Below are 16,359 nucleotides of genomic sequence, written 5' to 3' on the forward strand. Positions count from 1 at the left end.
TGCTATTTTAACACAAGTTAACACGTAGAAATGATAGACTTAAACTACTATAATGGTTATTGGCTGATACTTGTACTGCACTTGGAACCAAGTAAAGACCTCACTAAATTTTCTTTGGAGATTACTAAAGTAATGGGAGCAAATTGTAAAATTTAGTTTCCCTCTCTATGCATTAATTTATAGTAGTCACATAAGTTTTTTCGAGTTGCTAACTAATGTCTTTTTATTCCAAGCAGGACTATAATATGGATTTAGAGCTCAAGGATTATTATAACAAGACACTTGCCGCAGAGAACAATACTGCTGCCACTCGCAATGCTGATTTCCCAGTCTGGGATGACTATAAAAGCAGTGTAGATGACTTGCAGTATTTTCTGATTGGACTGTATACATTTGTAAGTCTTCTTGGTTTTATGGGAAATCTACTCATTTTAATGGCTGTGATGAGAAAACGTAATCAGAAGACTACGGTAAACTTCCTCATAGGAAATCTGGCCTTCTCTGATATCTTGGTTGTGCTGTTTTGCTCACCTTTCACGCTGACCTCTGTCTTGCTGGATCAGTGGATGTTTGGCAAAGTCATGTGTCATATTATGCCTTTCCTTCAATGTGTGTCAGTTCTCGTTTCAACTTTAATTTTAATATCAATTGCCATTGTCAGGTATCATATGATAAAACATCCTATATCTAATAATTTAACAGCAAACCATGGCTACTTCCTGATAGCTACCGTCTGGACACTGGGTTTTGCAATTTGCTCTCCCCTTCCAGTGTTTCACAGTCTTGTGGAACTTCAGGAAACATTTGGCTCAACGTTGCTGAGCAGCAGGTATTTGTGTGTTGAGTCGTGGCCATCTGATTCATACAGAATTGCCTTTACTATCTCTTTATTGCTAGTTCAGTATATTCTGCCTTTAGTTTGTCTAACTGTAAGTCATACCAGTGTCTGCAGGAGTATAAGCTGTGGATTGTCCAAGAAAGAAAACAAACTGGAAGAAAATGAGATGATCAACTTAACTCTTCATCCATCCAAAAAGAGGGGGCCTCGGGAGAAACTCTCTAACAGCCAGAAATGGAGTTATTCATTCATCAGAAAACACAGAAGAAGATACAGCAAGAAGACAGCATGCGTGTTGCCTGCTCCAGCAAGACCTCTTCAAGAGAATCCTTCAAGAACGCTTCCAGAAAACTTTGGCTCTGTGAAAAGTCAGCTCTCTTCATCCAGTAAGTTCATACCAGGGGTCCCCACCTGCTTTGAAATGAAACCTGAAGAAAATTCAGATGTTCATGAAATGAGAATAAACCGTTCTATCATGAGAATAAAAAAGAGATCTCGAAGTGTTTTCTACAGACTGACTATATTGATACTAGTGTTTGCTGTTAGCTGGATGCCACTACACCTTTTCCATGTGGTAACTGATTTTAATGATAACCTTATTTCAAATAGGCATTTCAAGTTGGTGTATTGCATTTGTCATTTGTTAGGCATGATGTCCTGTTGTCTTAATCCAATTCTATATGGATTTCTTAATAATGGGATCAAAGCTGATTTAATGTCCCTTATACACTGTCTTCATATGTCATAATTCTCACTGTTTACCAAGGAAAGAACAAATGGAATCATTTAAAATACATTCACAATAACTATGTATGTATAATAAACAAATTTTGTTAACATATGGAATTTAATTTATATAAGAGTTCTGGATTTGAATGTCAGTTCATAATATATGGAAGATAATTTTAATGTGTTATAAAGAATTCATTTGGTTGTATTAAGTCAATGTCAATCCAATCTGTAATGTTAATTTTAAAAGTAGTTATATTACCTTTCATCTTGTCTTATAAACAAATGAATTGTATTTTTTTTGTCTAAAATAAAAACTATATCTAACCAACAAAGTATTTTTTGTTCAAAACTATAATAAGCAAAAATATTTTTCCTGGGGAACATTTAATTTCAAATGTGAGGGATATCTATCTTCCTTTCTACAGGCTTCTTAATGTTCATAGGCTTCTTACTGTTTAGTTTGTGAAAATACAGAAAATGTTTAATATGCCCACAAAAATCATAACTAACTGACAGATGTATGCTCAAGTCATGATCATAACTGTAAACATTGGGTATAGTTTTAGAACTCCTACAGGAAAATGCTTATCTCCTATTATTGATAATTGATCAAATTGTCAATTTATCTCCACTATCCTAGTAATATACAATTAATTTACCAAATAAAAATAGATATTAAATATTTTCTAGGCCCATACCACAACATTAATACTATCAAAGATTGTTTTCATATACATCTTTTGTATTCTAAAATGTGAAGTATAAGTGGTATCTGTGTTTCCAAGGATTAAATAATTTTAAAGAATACTTAAAGTGTCCACAGGGGGAAAAAAGGTTAATTTTTTGGGCCAAGATATAGAATAGTTAATATGATTTAAGCTATTTCAGTACTAAGATCTCATATGTTATCTTAGTAAATTGAGGTCAGTCTTTTCAATTGGAAATTTTTGTTTGTTTTAGCCAGTTTTTTAAAGAACCAAGTCCCTGAAAATAATTGAATATTTTCACACAATGCTGCAATGTGTAATACAACATTGCTGATTTCAGTTCCTGTAACTGATTTAACCATCCCCTGTATTGATTCCTGTTCGTAAGGGAAAACAAGAAAACAAAACAAGAAAGTTTTTAAATTTGCAAGTGATAGGTAATTCTGGTAGTTATTAAATCAATTTGAAAGTCCAAAGTCTGTGTGGGGACTTTCTTCCCCTTCCCTAGCTGATGCCCACCCGTAGAGGAAGCTGCAAATGGTGCTGGTCCACATGGTGCCCTCTGCTGGCTCCTACTGAACCCCAATTGAGCAGTAATCATCTTGCTTGGCCTCTATGTTACATCAGCCTCTGCCTGTGCTGTAGAATATATGGTCTGTTCTCAGCAAGGTCAAGGCCTGAGAGTCCGGCCCTGGCAGCCCCACCTCTGCTGACGTACTCATTGACTGGTTACTCTGAGTCTCAGCCACGTCATCCATTCTGTTCTGAGCATAGCCTGTCTGCTTTGTGGGGTCTTGCCTCTGCCAAGTCTGTGGACTATTCCAGAACTCTAAATTCATCACCAAGAACTCTGCAGGAACTAATGAAATTCTACCCCTCACGTAAGTCATGGAGAACTGAGACAGGCAGCATGGCCTTCCTCAGGCCTTCTCTGCTCAAACACTACGTTGCCATATCTATGCTGTTGTGTTCACCTCATGGTGCTACAACAACACTCTGCTTTTGGGTCTCTTTCTAGATTTCCAAATATTAAACTGGCAACAAGCCGCCTCAGCTTTGAGCTTCCCTCTCATCTCTCTGGTGCTATATGAGTGTCCTCCCCCAGTTTTTATATGACAGCAGATAGAAAAAGTAAAGAAACTCCGGTTCACTTTTGCTTTTCTCTTTCTTTCCCCCTCCTTTTTACTGTAAGGGCTTCTATTTCTTTCTGCCTACTTAGAATGTCCCCAACTAATAATATCTTCCTTTTTCTCTGCACAGTGGCTTACAGTTGATAAATAAATGACAAGCAATAGGACATCTTGGAGTATATGAGGAAACCATTTGGTGTAAAACTAATTTGGCCTGACCTTGTTTTTCCAAAAGGGCCTGACATGGCTGTTCAGCATGCATCATATATCTGCTTTTAAGTATTTACTATGTCCCAAAAACAGGAGCAATGCCCTTTAAGATAAAGAAAGATGTAACTTTCCCCACATCGTCATATCCTTAAGGGTAAGCATCTTTCCCTAGGCTAGAGATTGATTGCTGACCTGCTGTGACCACTGAGCTTGAGACCACAGACCTGCTACTTGCTGTGTTCATCAATTGCTATGTGAATCACTGTGCAAGCTAGCCAATCTTGTGACTGTTGTAAAAGGGACATTCCAATCATACGTGATACATGCTCTTTGATTGTATATAACCACTTTGTACACCCCACTTCTCTGGTGTCCTTCCTTCCTTGGGGAAGGAAGGCCCTGAGCTAGTACTCAGATCTGGCTCATAATAAACTCACCCCAATTTTGAATTATAAATTGGTTGTGGATTATTTACATTGGCACAGTTAAAACTGTTCAGAATGTTACCACATAAAAGGGCACAATCTGCTCACTGCAAGACAAAAGCCAATTATCAAGAGGAAAATGGTGGAAAAGAAAGGCCAGTTTATTACAGCTTGCTAGCAAGTGGGAAGATGGCTGACAAATGTCTCAAAGAACCATCTTAAGGGGACACAAAATCTTACAGCAGTTACATAGGCCAGTGGGTTATAGGGGAGGGGGTTGGGAATGTTGACCCTTCCTTAGGTATTACAGACTGGGAGTTGCCACACCAGGTCTTTCAGTTTTCATTGATGATGGCTATCAGCATAGACTCTCTGGGGGTCATCACATTCCTAAGGAACTCAAAAGAACAAACTTATCATCTTATCGCAGCTGGGAGGTACATGCACAAGCAGGGATTGTAAAATCTACAGAGCAGTTAGATCTCTTGGAGGGTGCATATCCAGCTGGCTTAGTAAGTCAGAGGTCATTCGAAGTTACAATAGGGCTTCTTTTCTACAATATGGCTTCCCTCATGTCAACCTTGTCTTGAGTTGGTATCAAGAACATCAAGGTTTGCTTTTGGAAAAGGAAGCTTGTGTGCTTTAAAACCTTTTTCCCTTTTCAGTGCTTGGATTCAAGACTATTGTCTTACCGTGGACCAAAAACAAAAAAGTCTAAGCTGATCAACAACCTCTTATTTAAAAGCAATAGGTATTTTGATTTTCACTAGGGCAATCAATTTGAAGTTTAAACTTTAGTGGCTAAAGGGGAAAAAACTCACTGATGAGGGCAAATGTAACCACATAAGGAAGCATTTTGTCTTGTCAGAGTAACTTACATTAGCAAATGCACAATAACTGTCAAACTCCACCATTTTATGGTCGCTGATAGATGAGTTTAGTTACACTGGATAAACTAATTTGGGGCTCTTAAACTATTGAACTCAAAGGAAGCAATTTATCTTCCCTAACCAGAAATGACTGAATGTTCTAATTGAAAGTTGAGAAGTTTGAATGGATTGGTAGATAGAAGTCATTAACATGGAGATTAATGGTTTTAGAAGATTATTATGAAGAATAATTTCTTCCATGGAGACTTGCTTAGTGAGTTAAACAATTTATGTTCGATCAACTCTCCATTGCTCAAGAGCTGATTATCTAACTTTTTTTCTATTCTCGCCTGTTGTCTGATTTGATGACTTGTTCCATAGAGTCTTCGCAAAGCACGGCAGGGGAAATAAATGGAGATGAAATTATAAACAGTCAACCTCATTACTTTTTAACAATTATTTTAAAATATTTTATTCAGGAAGAGATGTTAAATTGAGTTTTAGTGGTTATTGAAATTATTCCTGTCAGCCATGTGGCCCATTACTGTGAATAATAAATACTGTAAATAATAAAACACTAAATGGAAAAAAAAAAAAAGCTGAGAAATGTGGAAAGAGCAACTAACATGATTAAATGATGAAGAAATGTATATGAGGATTATTTTATTCAGCTATCTATTGAATACTTGCTGTGTACCAGGAACTCCTCTGGGTGCTTGGGATAGAGCAACGGAAAAGATCCCTGCTCATTTGATGTTCTGGGAATGGGGTGAAGGTGGTGTCAGCGGCAGGAGGTGGACAAACAGTAAGCAGTAAGAACAATAAAAAGTGAATTACAGGGCTGGCCCAGTGGCATAGTGGTTAAGTTTGCGCACTCTGCTTCCGCAGCCTGGGATTCATCGGTTGGGATCCCGAGTGTGGACCTACACACTGCTCCTTAAGTCATGCTGTGGGGGTGTCCCATGTACAAAATAGAAGAAGATTGGCACAGACGTTAGCTCAGGGACAATCTTCCTCACCAAAAAAAAAAAAAAGTGAATTACATAGTAATCATTTGGCGGTCCTCGCAGGTGCATAACTCTAATCTCTGCCTTTGTCATCACGTGACTTTGTCTCTGTGTCCAAACTTCCCTCTGCTTATAGGGACACCTGCCATATTGGAGTACGTCCCTCATTCCAGTAGAATCTTAATTTAACTAATTATATCTGCAACTAATCTATTTCCAAATAAGGTCACATTCTGAGGTACTAGGGATTAGGATTTTAACATATCTTTTGTGGAGGATGGTGGGGGACACAAATTCAACCCCTAACAATACGGTAGTGATTATTAGTAATGATAAGAGCCTTAGAACAATACAGAGCAGAATCAGGGTGTATGTGTACATGTGGCAGGAGAGAGAAGAGAGTTGAATGCAGTTTCTAATGGGATGGATCCATAATCCTCATTGAGAAGATAACTTTTGTGCAAACATTTGAAAGAGGTGGAGGAGTTAGCTGTGTGACAATCAGGGAAAAGAGCACTCCAGGGAGAAGATACAGCCAATGCAAAGGCCTTGAAGCTGGAGCACACTTTGAGTGTCAGAGAACAGGGAGGAAATCACTACAGCAGGAGTGCAGTCAAGAGAGAGAAATTAAGTAAGGAGCCAACTCAAGGACAGTTCTCACATGTCCTCATAGGCATTTGTAAGGACGTTGGCTTTCACTCTTAGGAAAATGGAGAGCTATGGTGGATTTTGACCAGAAATGTGATATAATCTGATTTATACTTACTTATTTATTTATTTATTTATTTATTTATTTATTTATTTATTGTGAGGAAGATTAGCCCTGTGCTAACATCTGCCAATCTTCCTCTTTTTTTTGCTGAGGAACACCGGCCCTGGGCTAACATCCGTGCCCATCTTCTTCCATTTTATATGGGATGCCACCACAGCATGGCTTGCCAAGGGGTGGGTCCATGCGCACTCGGGATCCGAACTGGCGAACCCCGGGCTGCCACAGCAGAGTGCGCACACTTAACCACTTGTGCCACTGGGCCGGCTCCTGATTTATACTTTAAGAGGATCACTCCGGCTATGAGAAGAGACTGTGTTCCTCTGTTTTCTTTTATGATGTTAGCAAACATGAATACTTAAGGTCTATGTGTATATATACACACACACACACACACACACACACATATATTATATAGTTTATGATGTCAGCAGACATGAATGCTTAATGTCTCTCTCTCTATGTATATATATACACACCCACACATGCTTAATGCCATTTTATGTCTATAAATATGAAATTAAACATATCTACACATTAAGCATATATATGTGTGTATATATATATACATATACAGGCACTAAGCGTATGTATATATGTGTGTGTATATATTGAGAAAGACATTAAGCATTCATTTTTGCTAACATATATATGTATACATAGTATCCTGTGTGGTATAGTGTATTCTGACTGTATATATACATGTATATGCATTAAGGGGGTTGTAAAATGTTGATGTTTTAATTCTATCATTTTTTTACATTTATTAAATTAAATACATTAATGAAAAGATACTCTCCTTTATCCATTATTTGGTTACCCAATGGTACAGTTCTTTCAGGAAAGACAGGGTGAATGTTTGATACTATTTCTTTATTTACTGCTTGCCAGAAAGTGATCAACTCATGGATTTAAACACATTTGATGGGTTTTGATTCATTGCCTTTATTGTCATTATTGAAGACGCTCAAATAGTTTCATCTTCGGCCAGTGGAAGTCTTTTCAAGTTAGCTCCAGGTCATTTTTTTTTTTTCGACCTTGTATTTATAATCGTTATGTATGGGAGGGTCAGGTGCGGTAGATGCTGCTCACCCACATTAGAAGTGGAGCTCCACTATGTGCATTCTAAATCATAGATGATAAAGAGAAAATTTGAAAGAACGAGAGTTTCTCAACCATGGGCTTTCAAATCTCTCTCTCTTTCTCTTAGTAGGTTTACTAAGGGATTGAATGTCATGAGCTAGGCAGTACAATATAGGACCCAGAAAATCTTGAACACTTTTAATGACTTTATTGTACTCCATTTAATTTGTTCATAAGTGAGGCTAATGCTACTGACACCGTCCAATGTAAATTAGACACATTCTCAAAAGAGTTAAAAGCCAGAACTTTATAGTAGTGGATAGTCAGGAAGTAATTTAAGAAGTAACCTTTTCACAAAGTATGGTGACCAGAGTCCTGCATTACTCTCAGATTTACCACAGAAGTGTTTTGAGGATAGTTATTAGAGGAAAACTGTTTCTCTACCACAGAACACTTTGACACCAAACGTGTGGGGTATTCCCACACCAACAGCCAATTCTCCAACTCTTTGGACACCATCTGGGTGTCCTACAATTCTGACACTATCTGGAGATAGCAGACCCCACAATCAAGGGCTCAGTCCCACAAGACTTCCCCCACTTCAGACACCAGTCTTAAGTCCCAAGTTGTCAATCAACTGGCTATAAATCTGGGGTTCTCACAATCCCTCCTCAGGTCTAATAATTTGCTATAATGGCTCACAGAACTCATGGAAACTCTTTACTTATGTTTACCAGTTTGTTATAAAGGATATAGATGAACAGCCAGATGAAGAGGTACGTAGGGAGAGGTCCAGAAGGGTCCTGAGTGCAGGAGCTTCTGTCCCTGTGGAGTTGGGATGTGCCACCCTCCCGGCATGTTGATGTGTTCACCAACCTGGAAGCTCTTCAAACACCCATAATTTAGAGATTTTTATGAAGGCTTCCTCACGTGGGCATGATCAATTATTAACTCAATTCCCAGCTCCTCTCCCCTCCCCAGAGCATGGGCAGTGAGGCTGAAAGTTTCCAAGCTTCTAATCATGGCTTGGTCTTTCTGGTGACCAGCCCTCATCCTGAAGCCATCCAGGAATCCACTAAGAATCATCTTATTGGAACAAAAGACGCTTCTATCATCCAGGAAATTCCAAGAGATTTAGCAGCTCTGTGTAAGGAGTTACAAAGGTTTTAGGAATTCTGTGTCAGGAATCACGAGCAGAGGCCAAATATATATTTCTTATTATTTCACAGTGATATAAGGATGCCAGACATTACAATTGTACTCCTGTACATTATACATGAAAATCTTATTCCTAGTGTTCCACCCTAAATACATGTCAATAAACCCTTATCTATAATTACTGACCTGAAATGATCTAAACTCACATGAAGCTAATTATGGGCTTTATTTATGCCAGTTAACAGATATATTCATGCATTTTGCTGCAGAAATATTAATATTTTTGATTATAGAATGCTACCCCAAACCATATAGGGGCTAGTAAACAATATATTATATAGCTATCCTAAAATTAATATTTTTTATACCCATCTGACCCCAGAGCTTTGGATAAAGGCTTGTTGATATAACCTATAATTTATATATCTACTACTTACTTATTCCCCATCGACCACATTTTAGTAAATAATTTCCTTGAATAATCTCTCTATCCCACATGTATGTATGTATGTGTTTAAAAGGAGTCACAGTAGATCCATCACATAACTCTAAATTTCCTAGTTCTAAACTTCACATCCTTTCCTTGGATGCTAGATTGGGTAATCTACTGCCATTTAAACTCCCTAATCCTTGAGATAAGACCTTTAGAGTAGCAATAATCTTTGTCAGGCATAGCAACTCTGATTTGTCTTGGATGCTTGGACACCAGGTAGCAGGGGTTGTAAAGGTCCCTCAGGTCTCTGGAGGAAGGGGTGCTATGACTGATGATCAGTGTCTTCCCTGGAAGCAGAGAAGCCAGAAGAGAGAGTAATATTATTGTTGACCATGTTCCAGTCCATTCTCTAATCCAGGCACAATCTCTAGTCTCTCTCTTTGAAATAAAAAAATAATTGAATTGACACCTAACACCTAGAAAACACTGTACTAGTAATTAGCGTGATTAAAAAGTAGAGTATTGGGGCCAGGCCTGGTGGCCTAGTGGTTAAGTTTGGTGCACTCCACTTTGGAGGCCCGGGGTTGGGTTCCCTGGCGTGGACTTACACCACTCAGTGGCTATGTTGTGACAAGTGACCCACATACAAAACAGAGGAAGATTGGCACAGATGTTAGCTCAGGGTGGATCTTCCTCAGCAAAAAAAAAAACAGAAAAAAAAAAAAAGTAGAGTATTTATTTATCATCATCATCGTCGACAATAGATGCTTATTATTTTCCAGACACACAGGAGGCACTCTACATGAATGATCTCGTTTGCAACCTCATCTTCAAGTACAGTGCTATCTGGCACTGCTTTGGAGCAGTGTTTCCTTACCGTGGTCTGTAGACCTTCACGGAGCTCCTGGAAGTGTTTTGGGCTATTAAAATCAGTAACGGCACAAATTGATGCTGTTTAAATGTCTATTAAAATAGTGTTTATAATTTAATCTCCTTTCTTTGAACAGAAGAGTTTTGAGAGTTGCCATGTGCCTATTGAGCCAAAGTTCTTGGTAGTTAGTGTAAGCCAGAAGAGCATGCTGGTGAAGCAAGAGCTCGGTTGATAAAGCACTTAGCTGAGCACCATAAACCACAGTGGTACTTTTGACCATTATAAAGTTGGTAATTGTTTTTAGTCACAGACTCCGGTGGTTGAATATGGACCGTTGTTTCATAAGAGGCATAAGGAACACTGTGTTAAACTACAAGCTCATGAGGGGGGTGGACATGGTGATAAGTTTGCAAATTTGTCTCAAGACGCTATTCAGCAGCTTTAGAAGTTGATTATCTAATTAAAAATTTTATATAGCATATTAAGATGTCTCCACATCTAATAAAAACTTTGTTAAAATGAGAAAGTAATCGGACTTATTTGGTGTCTGATTTATCGGGAATAAAGATTATCCAAATCCGTGATGAAACTTTGGACTGAAGTGCTTTATAAGTAGAAGCCTAAATTTCTAATATATTTAATAAATTAGAATTAAAACACAAAAATGTTTTTATTAAAAAGTTGAATTTATGAAGTGCTAATTGAAACAATTCCGGATATCAAGTTATGAAAGCAGGAATTTTTAAATATTATTGACTTCATAAACATTCAGTTGCATCTAAATCTATAGTTTGATATACACCTACCATCAAAAAATATAATTTTCATTTGTGAATTTGTGAAGTTATTTTAACTTATTTTAAAATAAGTTGAAGTATTATTTATTATATATAAAAAAATCAAAATCTCTCTAGAGATATAGTGAATATTGTTAAAGGTCATTTAAAATAATATCTTTCCTCCCCTAACATAAAATAAAATATATTAAGCAGCAGCTTCAGTAGTCTCTACAAATACTTTTGTTGTGAATATGTACATAGGACTGAGCTAAGAGTTTTGGTGGCAATTCAGGAGATAGGAAAGAAAGAGGCAAAGAGGCCCACTATAATCTTGGGTTTTTTGATTCTTTGCTCCTTTTCTCTGTTCAAGTCTGCTGACTCAGGTTCCCACACTCAATAATACTAATATGAAGTCCTCTTCCCCAATTAATCTGTCTCAGCTGTTTTCTCCTAGAGTTAACCAAGCATCTTTCACATTGGTTTTTTTCTCTCTTACTTTTTCTACATCTTTTCCTCTTATTCTATTGTGCGTGCTGATTAAAACTGTGACAGATTGTTCTCTGCCTTCATTTTGATGATTTTCTATAAAGAATAATAGAATTCTTATCAGAAAGAATTTCCCTCTTCAACTTATTAGAAAATGATAATGGAAAGAATTGTTTCTTGTTTGAATCTAACTCTGTTCTTAGATCTCTGTCAGAAATACTGATGCTTTTCAGATCACTATATTGGTGATCTCAGATTTTAGACAGCAGACACCTGAATTTAGGTTCTTCCTTTAACTCCTAAATCCTTCAAGAAATATATGTGCACTCCTTCTGCCTCTATTTTACCAAAACTCAAGTTTCTTTGCTTCTTATCTTCCAATAAGACAGATCATTTCAGATGCCCCTAGATATTTTTCCCATCCCACTTACAAATATTTTAAAAGCTATAGTAATTTGATATGTAATCAAAAAGAATAAGGACGAGGGAGAGATGATGTAGAGACACAGATAATCCAAAGATAATATCTACTTGACTTTGCCATGCCTTTTTCACTTTGGAAAATTTTTTTTTTTTTAACATTTTTGCTTAGACTCTTGATAAAACAGGTCTGTTTATTAACCTGAGTATGCTACTCTAGGGAACACTAAGGAGTGGCAAAGAAAAGGCCTCCTACTGCTTAGATGGGTGATGAAGGGTTCATTATAGTGGTCAACACCAGAAACTGATACTTCCATTTTGTCATTTTCAGGTAGCTACAGAAAGCTTTGAATTACCTGATAGAAAAAAGTCAACTCATCTGCATTATACTCATTTTACTCCTATTCCAGCAGCCAGATTAAGATGTTTTTTATAACAGCTCTGTTGAGATATGATTAACACACCATAAAATTCACCCTTTTAAAGTGTACAATTCAGTGGGTTTTAGTATATTCACAGAGTTGTGCAACCATTACCACTATGTAATTTTAGAACATTATCACCCTAAAAGTCTCTGTACTCATTAGGAGTACTCTCAAATTCCCCCCTCCTCCCTTCCTCTGGCAACCACTAATCTACTTTCTGTTTCTATGGATTTTTTTGTGGACATTTCATATAAATGGAATCATACAGTATGTGGTCCTTTATGATTGGCTTCATTCATTGGTATATGTTTTCAGGGTTAGCCATGTGGTAGCTTGTATCAGCATGTCATTCGTTTTTATTGTCAGTTAATATTCTCTTGTATTGATACACTAAACTTTATCCATTCATCTGCTGATGGATATCTGGATTGTTGGTATGAAGTGGTATCTCCTGTAGTTTTGATTTGCATTTCCCTAACGACTAATGATGTTGACCATCTTCTTATGTGCTCATCGGACATCTGAATATCTTCTTTGGAGAAATGTTTATTCAAATCCTTTGTTCATTTTTTAATTGAGTTATTTGTCTTTCTATTGCTGAGTTGTAGGAATTCCTTACATGTTCTAGATAAAAGTCTCTCATAAAATATAGAATTTGCAAATGCTTCTTCTCATTCTGTGGGTTATCTTCTCACTTTCTTGATGGTACCCTTTGAAGCACAGAGGTTTCTAATTTTTATGAAGTACAATTTACCTTGTTTTTCTTTGTTGCTTGTGCTTTTGGTGTCATATCTAAGAAACCATTGCCTAACTCAAGGTCACAGATTTATTTCTAAGTTTTCTTTTAAGACTTTGATAGTTTTAGGAGGCACATTTTGTTCTATGATCCATTTTGAGTTAGTTTTTGTATATGGCGTGAGGCAGATGTCCAACTTCATTGTTTTGCATGTGGATATCCAGTTGTCCTAGCAACATTTTTGAAAAGACTATTCTCTCCCCATTGAATTGTCAAGAATCAATTGACTATAAATGTAAGGGTTTATTTCTGCACTCCGAATTCTATCCCAGTGATCTATATTTCTAGACTTATGTCAGTACTACACCATCTTGACAACTAGCTTTGTAGTAAGTTTTGAAATCAGAAAGTGAGTTGTCCAACTTTGTTCTTTTTCAAGATTGTTTTGGATCCTTGCATTTACCATACGAATTTTTTACTCTCTCCTCTTTCTGGAACTCCCATTATGCCTATACTGGTCTCATGGTAAATTAAGATTGTTTTAGAAAATTCTCTATGTTTTAATACATTTGTCATTTTCCTCAGGCTATTTTTTTGTTATTTTATTTTGTTATGAAGCAATATTATCATTTAATCCTTATGCTTTTAAGTATTGTTACTTTTGAAGTCTTTTGTGTATGTTCTTTGATATGCTTTAGATAAGTTAGGTGTTACAGAAACATACAATTTTCTCTTTTCTGGTAATCACAAATAATTTTCATGATCACTTGCTGCTCAGAGTAAGCCCAGCTCTCAGGTGTGAGGACGAGGGCAGGAACAGCAAGCTAAATAACAGACTCCCAACCCTGGGCATCTTGCCCAGAGCACCCGGAGAATGAGCCTCTGCCTTTTCCCATACTACAGTTCCCTCCAAACATCAGTCATCTACATCACGAAACAGGTATAGTTGCTGGAGCTGCCTTGAACTGAAGAGAGCCGATGAGAAGGAGGAATTTTCCAGGACCTGGAAATACATGTTTAGTTTAGCTTTGTTGTTGTTATTCCCGTTTTGACTCCAACCTTACTTGAGGTGTTTTCTTCTACCCTGTGGGTGCTGCCTATTACAATACGCAAATTTGGACTTAGAGATCCACTGTTTATAATGCAATGCCATTAAGTATAGAAAGTAGCAGAATCTCTAATACCAGTTTATATTCTTCAGAGTGTGAGCAAACCATATATCTAAGGAACCAGATGTTTGTTTCCATTATTATATAGAAACCTCCTGAAGTGTTATAGTGCTCCATCTAATTTTTCACTGACATTGTAATTTTTTTGATGCTATCCTTTCCCCCAAGATCAAGTTAATTTTTATAAAATGTTATTTGAACATATTTATATATAATAATGTCAATTTTCATTCACATCATTTTATTCCTCAACACTAGGAATTTCTTATTTCATACTCTTTCCTTTCAAAAGTGTTTATCTCGGGTAATTTTGACTTTCATTCAAGTATTTTGATTATTTAGCCACTAACATGTAATCATATTGAAAATAAATTTTAATGTTAACAAGAGTTTTAAAGAGGAAATTTCCTCTTATAGTAATCTGCAGATATCAAGAAAAATATATTAAGTTTAACTATGTGAAATTGCCAGTATTCAAGCATTTTGACCTATAAAAAATGGTAATACCATAAGCTTCCACCTATAAATAAAAGCCTGGAAGCTGTCCAACAATGGCAAGGTATAGAGGTTTAAGACCATTCCAAGAAGGAGATTTATTTTTTCTACTTCTTTATATTTGTCTAATGTTTTATTTAGGTTTATCACTTATAAAAAACCTAAGTTATATTAAATAATGTGGGGCTCACTGTAAGGGTACATGTAACAAGAGGGAGCTAGGGAATCTCTTGAGAACATTCCCTTAGAATATGAGTTCCATGAGGGCAGAGATTTGTCTGAAGCATTCATCAGCATATCCTCAGAGTCTATTACAGTGCCTGACACAGAGCAGGTGATAAATACACGTTGTAAGACCAAATCTATGAATAGACATATACAAATCCTCACGAAGAATTAAATATATTTTGAGAATTGAGAGGGTCCTTGAAGCACTGGGGTTCTCAGTCACAAGACACTATGAATCTTCAATCTAAGGATCTGCCACTGAGGTGATTCAACTGCGTGTCTCCTTCTCTCCGTGTAACTATCAGCTCTTTATGCATTCAGTCTCCTCCGTATATCATTCCCTCTGTTCTTTCCCTGCTTTCTCCAAAATTCAGCTTGCTATGACTTTCTCCTCTTCCCAACCCCAATTTCACCTGAGGATCCCGAATGTAACATCTAGCATCTCTTAATCGCACTCTCTCCACTTTGCTTACATTGCTAACTGCCTCATGTTTTCATAATTGGGACCAAGCTTAGTAGCTGCCTAGATACATGGTATTTTTAGATACTGTGGGGACTAACAAAATAGTGACACACACACAAAAAGATGTTTTGGACATCTTTTATTACCCTTGGTCTAGAGATAAGAGCTCCAAAGTGCAAGTCCAGAGATGAGGAGAGAAAAAATTGGATAGTGAGAAAGTCCCTGTGGCAAGGGTAAGAAGAAACTTTGGGATAATGATTACCAGGTTCAGTTTTCTATTGCCAGCTCTGGTGTGCTATGATGCTGCCTCCTTCCTCATTATCACCTGCTCCATTTCCTCAGGAAAATCTACAAAACATAATAGTCTTGCTTAAAGGCTTGTTGAGGGGATGAATGAAGTGGAATGATGTTCCGTGTCAGGGGAGTCCTGGATGCAGGGAGAGGGTAGAAGCTATAGGAGCAGAGAACAATGGCGAGAAGACTGATAATAATGGGAAGTAATGTTCAGCACATATTAACTTAGGAGCAGATGCAAGGGGGAAAAAGAAAAGATTTTCCCCCAAAATATGACATGAAGTTGGCTCTTGAAAGGGTTATGCTTAAGATTAAATGCTTCTTGTGTTTATCTGATGGTTGACACAATTTTCTTCACTCCTTTGTCCTATTTTGCTTCAGCTTTCTCTATTCCTCCTCACGCCTGATGTTGTTCTTATAGGGGAAAATAAAAATAAAATCTCCTATCAACCTAGTGAATTCTTTCTACAAAAGCAGTAAAGAATTTAGCAGTTTTATTACTGAATAAGCATTAAACTAGACTGGATGTGCATCACAGGGAATTTGCTAAAGAGATTGTGAAGACGGAAGGAAATCTCACCCTTTTATAAAAATAGCCGGGCAGATGCAATCTATTACCTACATGTTCTCAG

At 37.0% G+C, this 16,359-nt stretch overlaps 1 protein-coding gene across 1 annotated transcript; it reads left to right on the top strand.

The window, feature by feature from the left end:
* Nucleotides 1-215: 215 nt before the first annotated feature.
* On the top strand, nucleotides 216-1,675 carry NPY5R (neuropeptide Y receptor Y5). The gene has a single exon (XM_058550295.1). The coding sequence runs from the start codon at nucleotides 216-218 to the stop codon at nucleotides 1,584-1,586; it is 1,371 nt and encodes a 456-aa protein (XP_058406278.1). The 3' UTR covers nucleotides 1,587-1,675.
* Nucleotides 1,676-16,359: the final 14,684 nt, after the last annotated feature.

The sequence above is a fragment of the Diceros bicornis genome, chromosome 11, assembly GCF_020826845.1.
Source record: "Diceros bicornis minor isolate mBicDic1 chromosome 11, mDicBic1.mat.cur, whole genome shotgun sequence".
Classification (NCBI taxonomy): Eukaryota; Metazoa; Chordata; class Mammalia; order Perissodactyla; family Rhinocerotidae; genus Diceros; species Diceros bicornis.

Bases quoted from the DNA above. Each gene is read 5' to 3' on its own strand.
- NPY5R (XM_058550295.1), top strand. From the start codon at position 216: ATGTCTTTTTATTCCAAGCAGGACTATAATATGGATTTAGAGCTCAAG.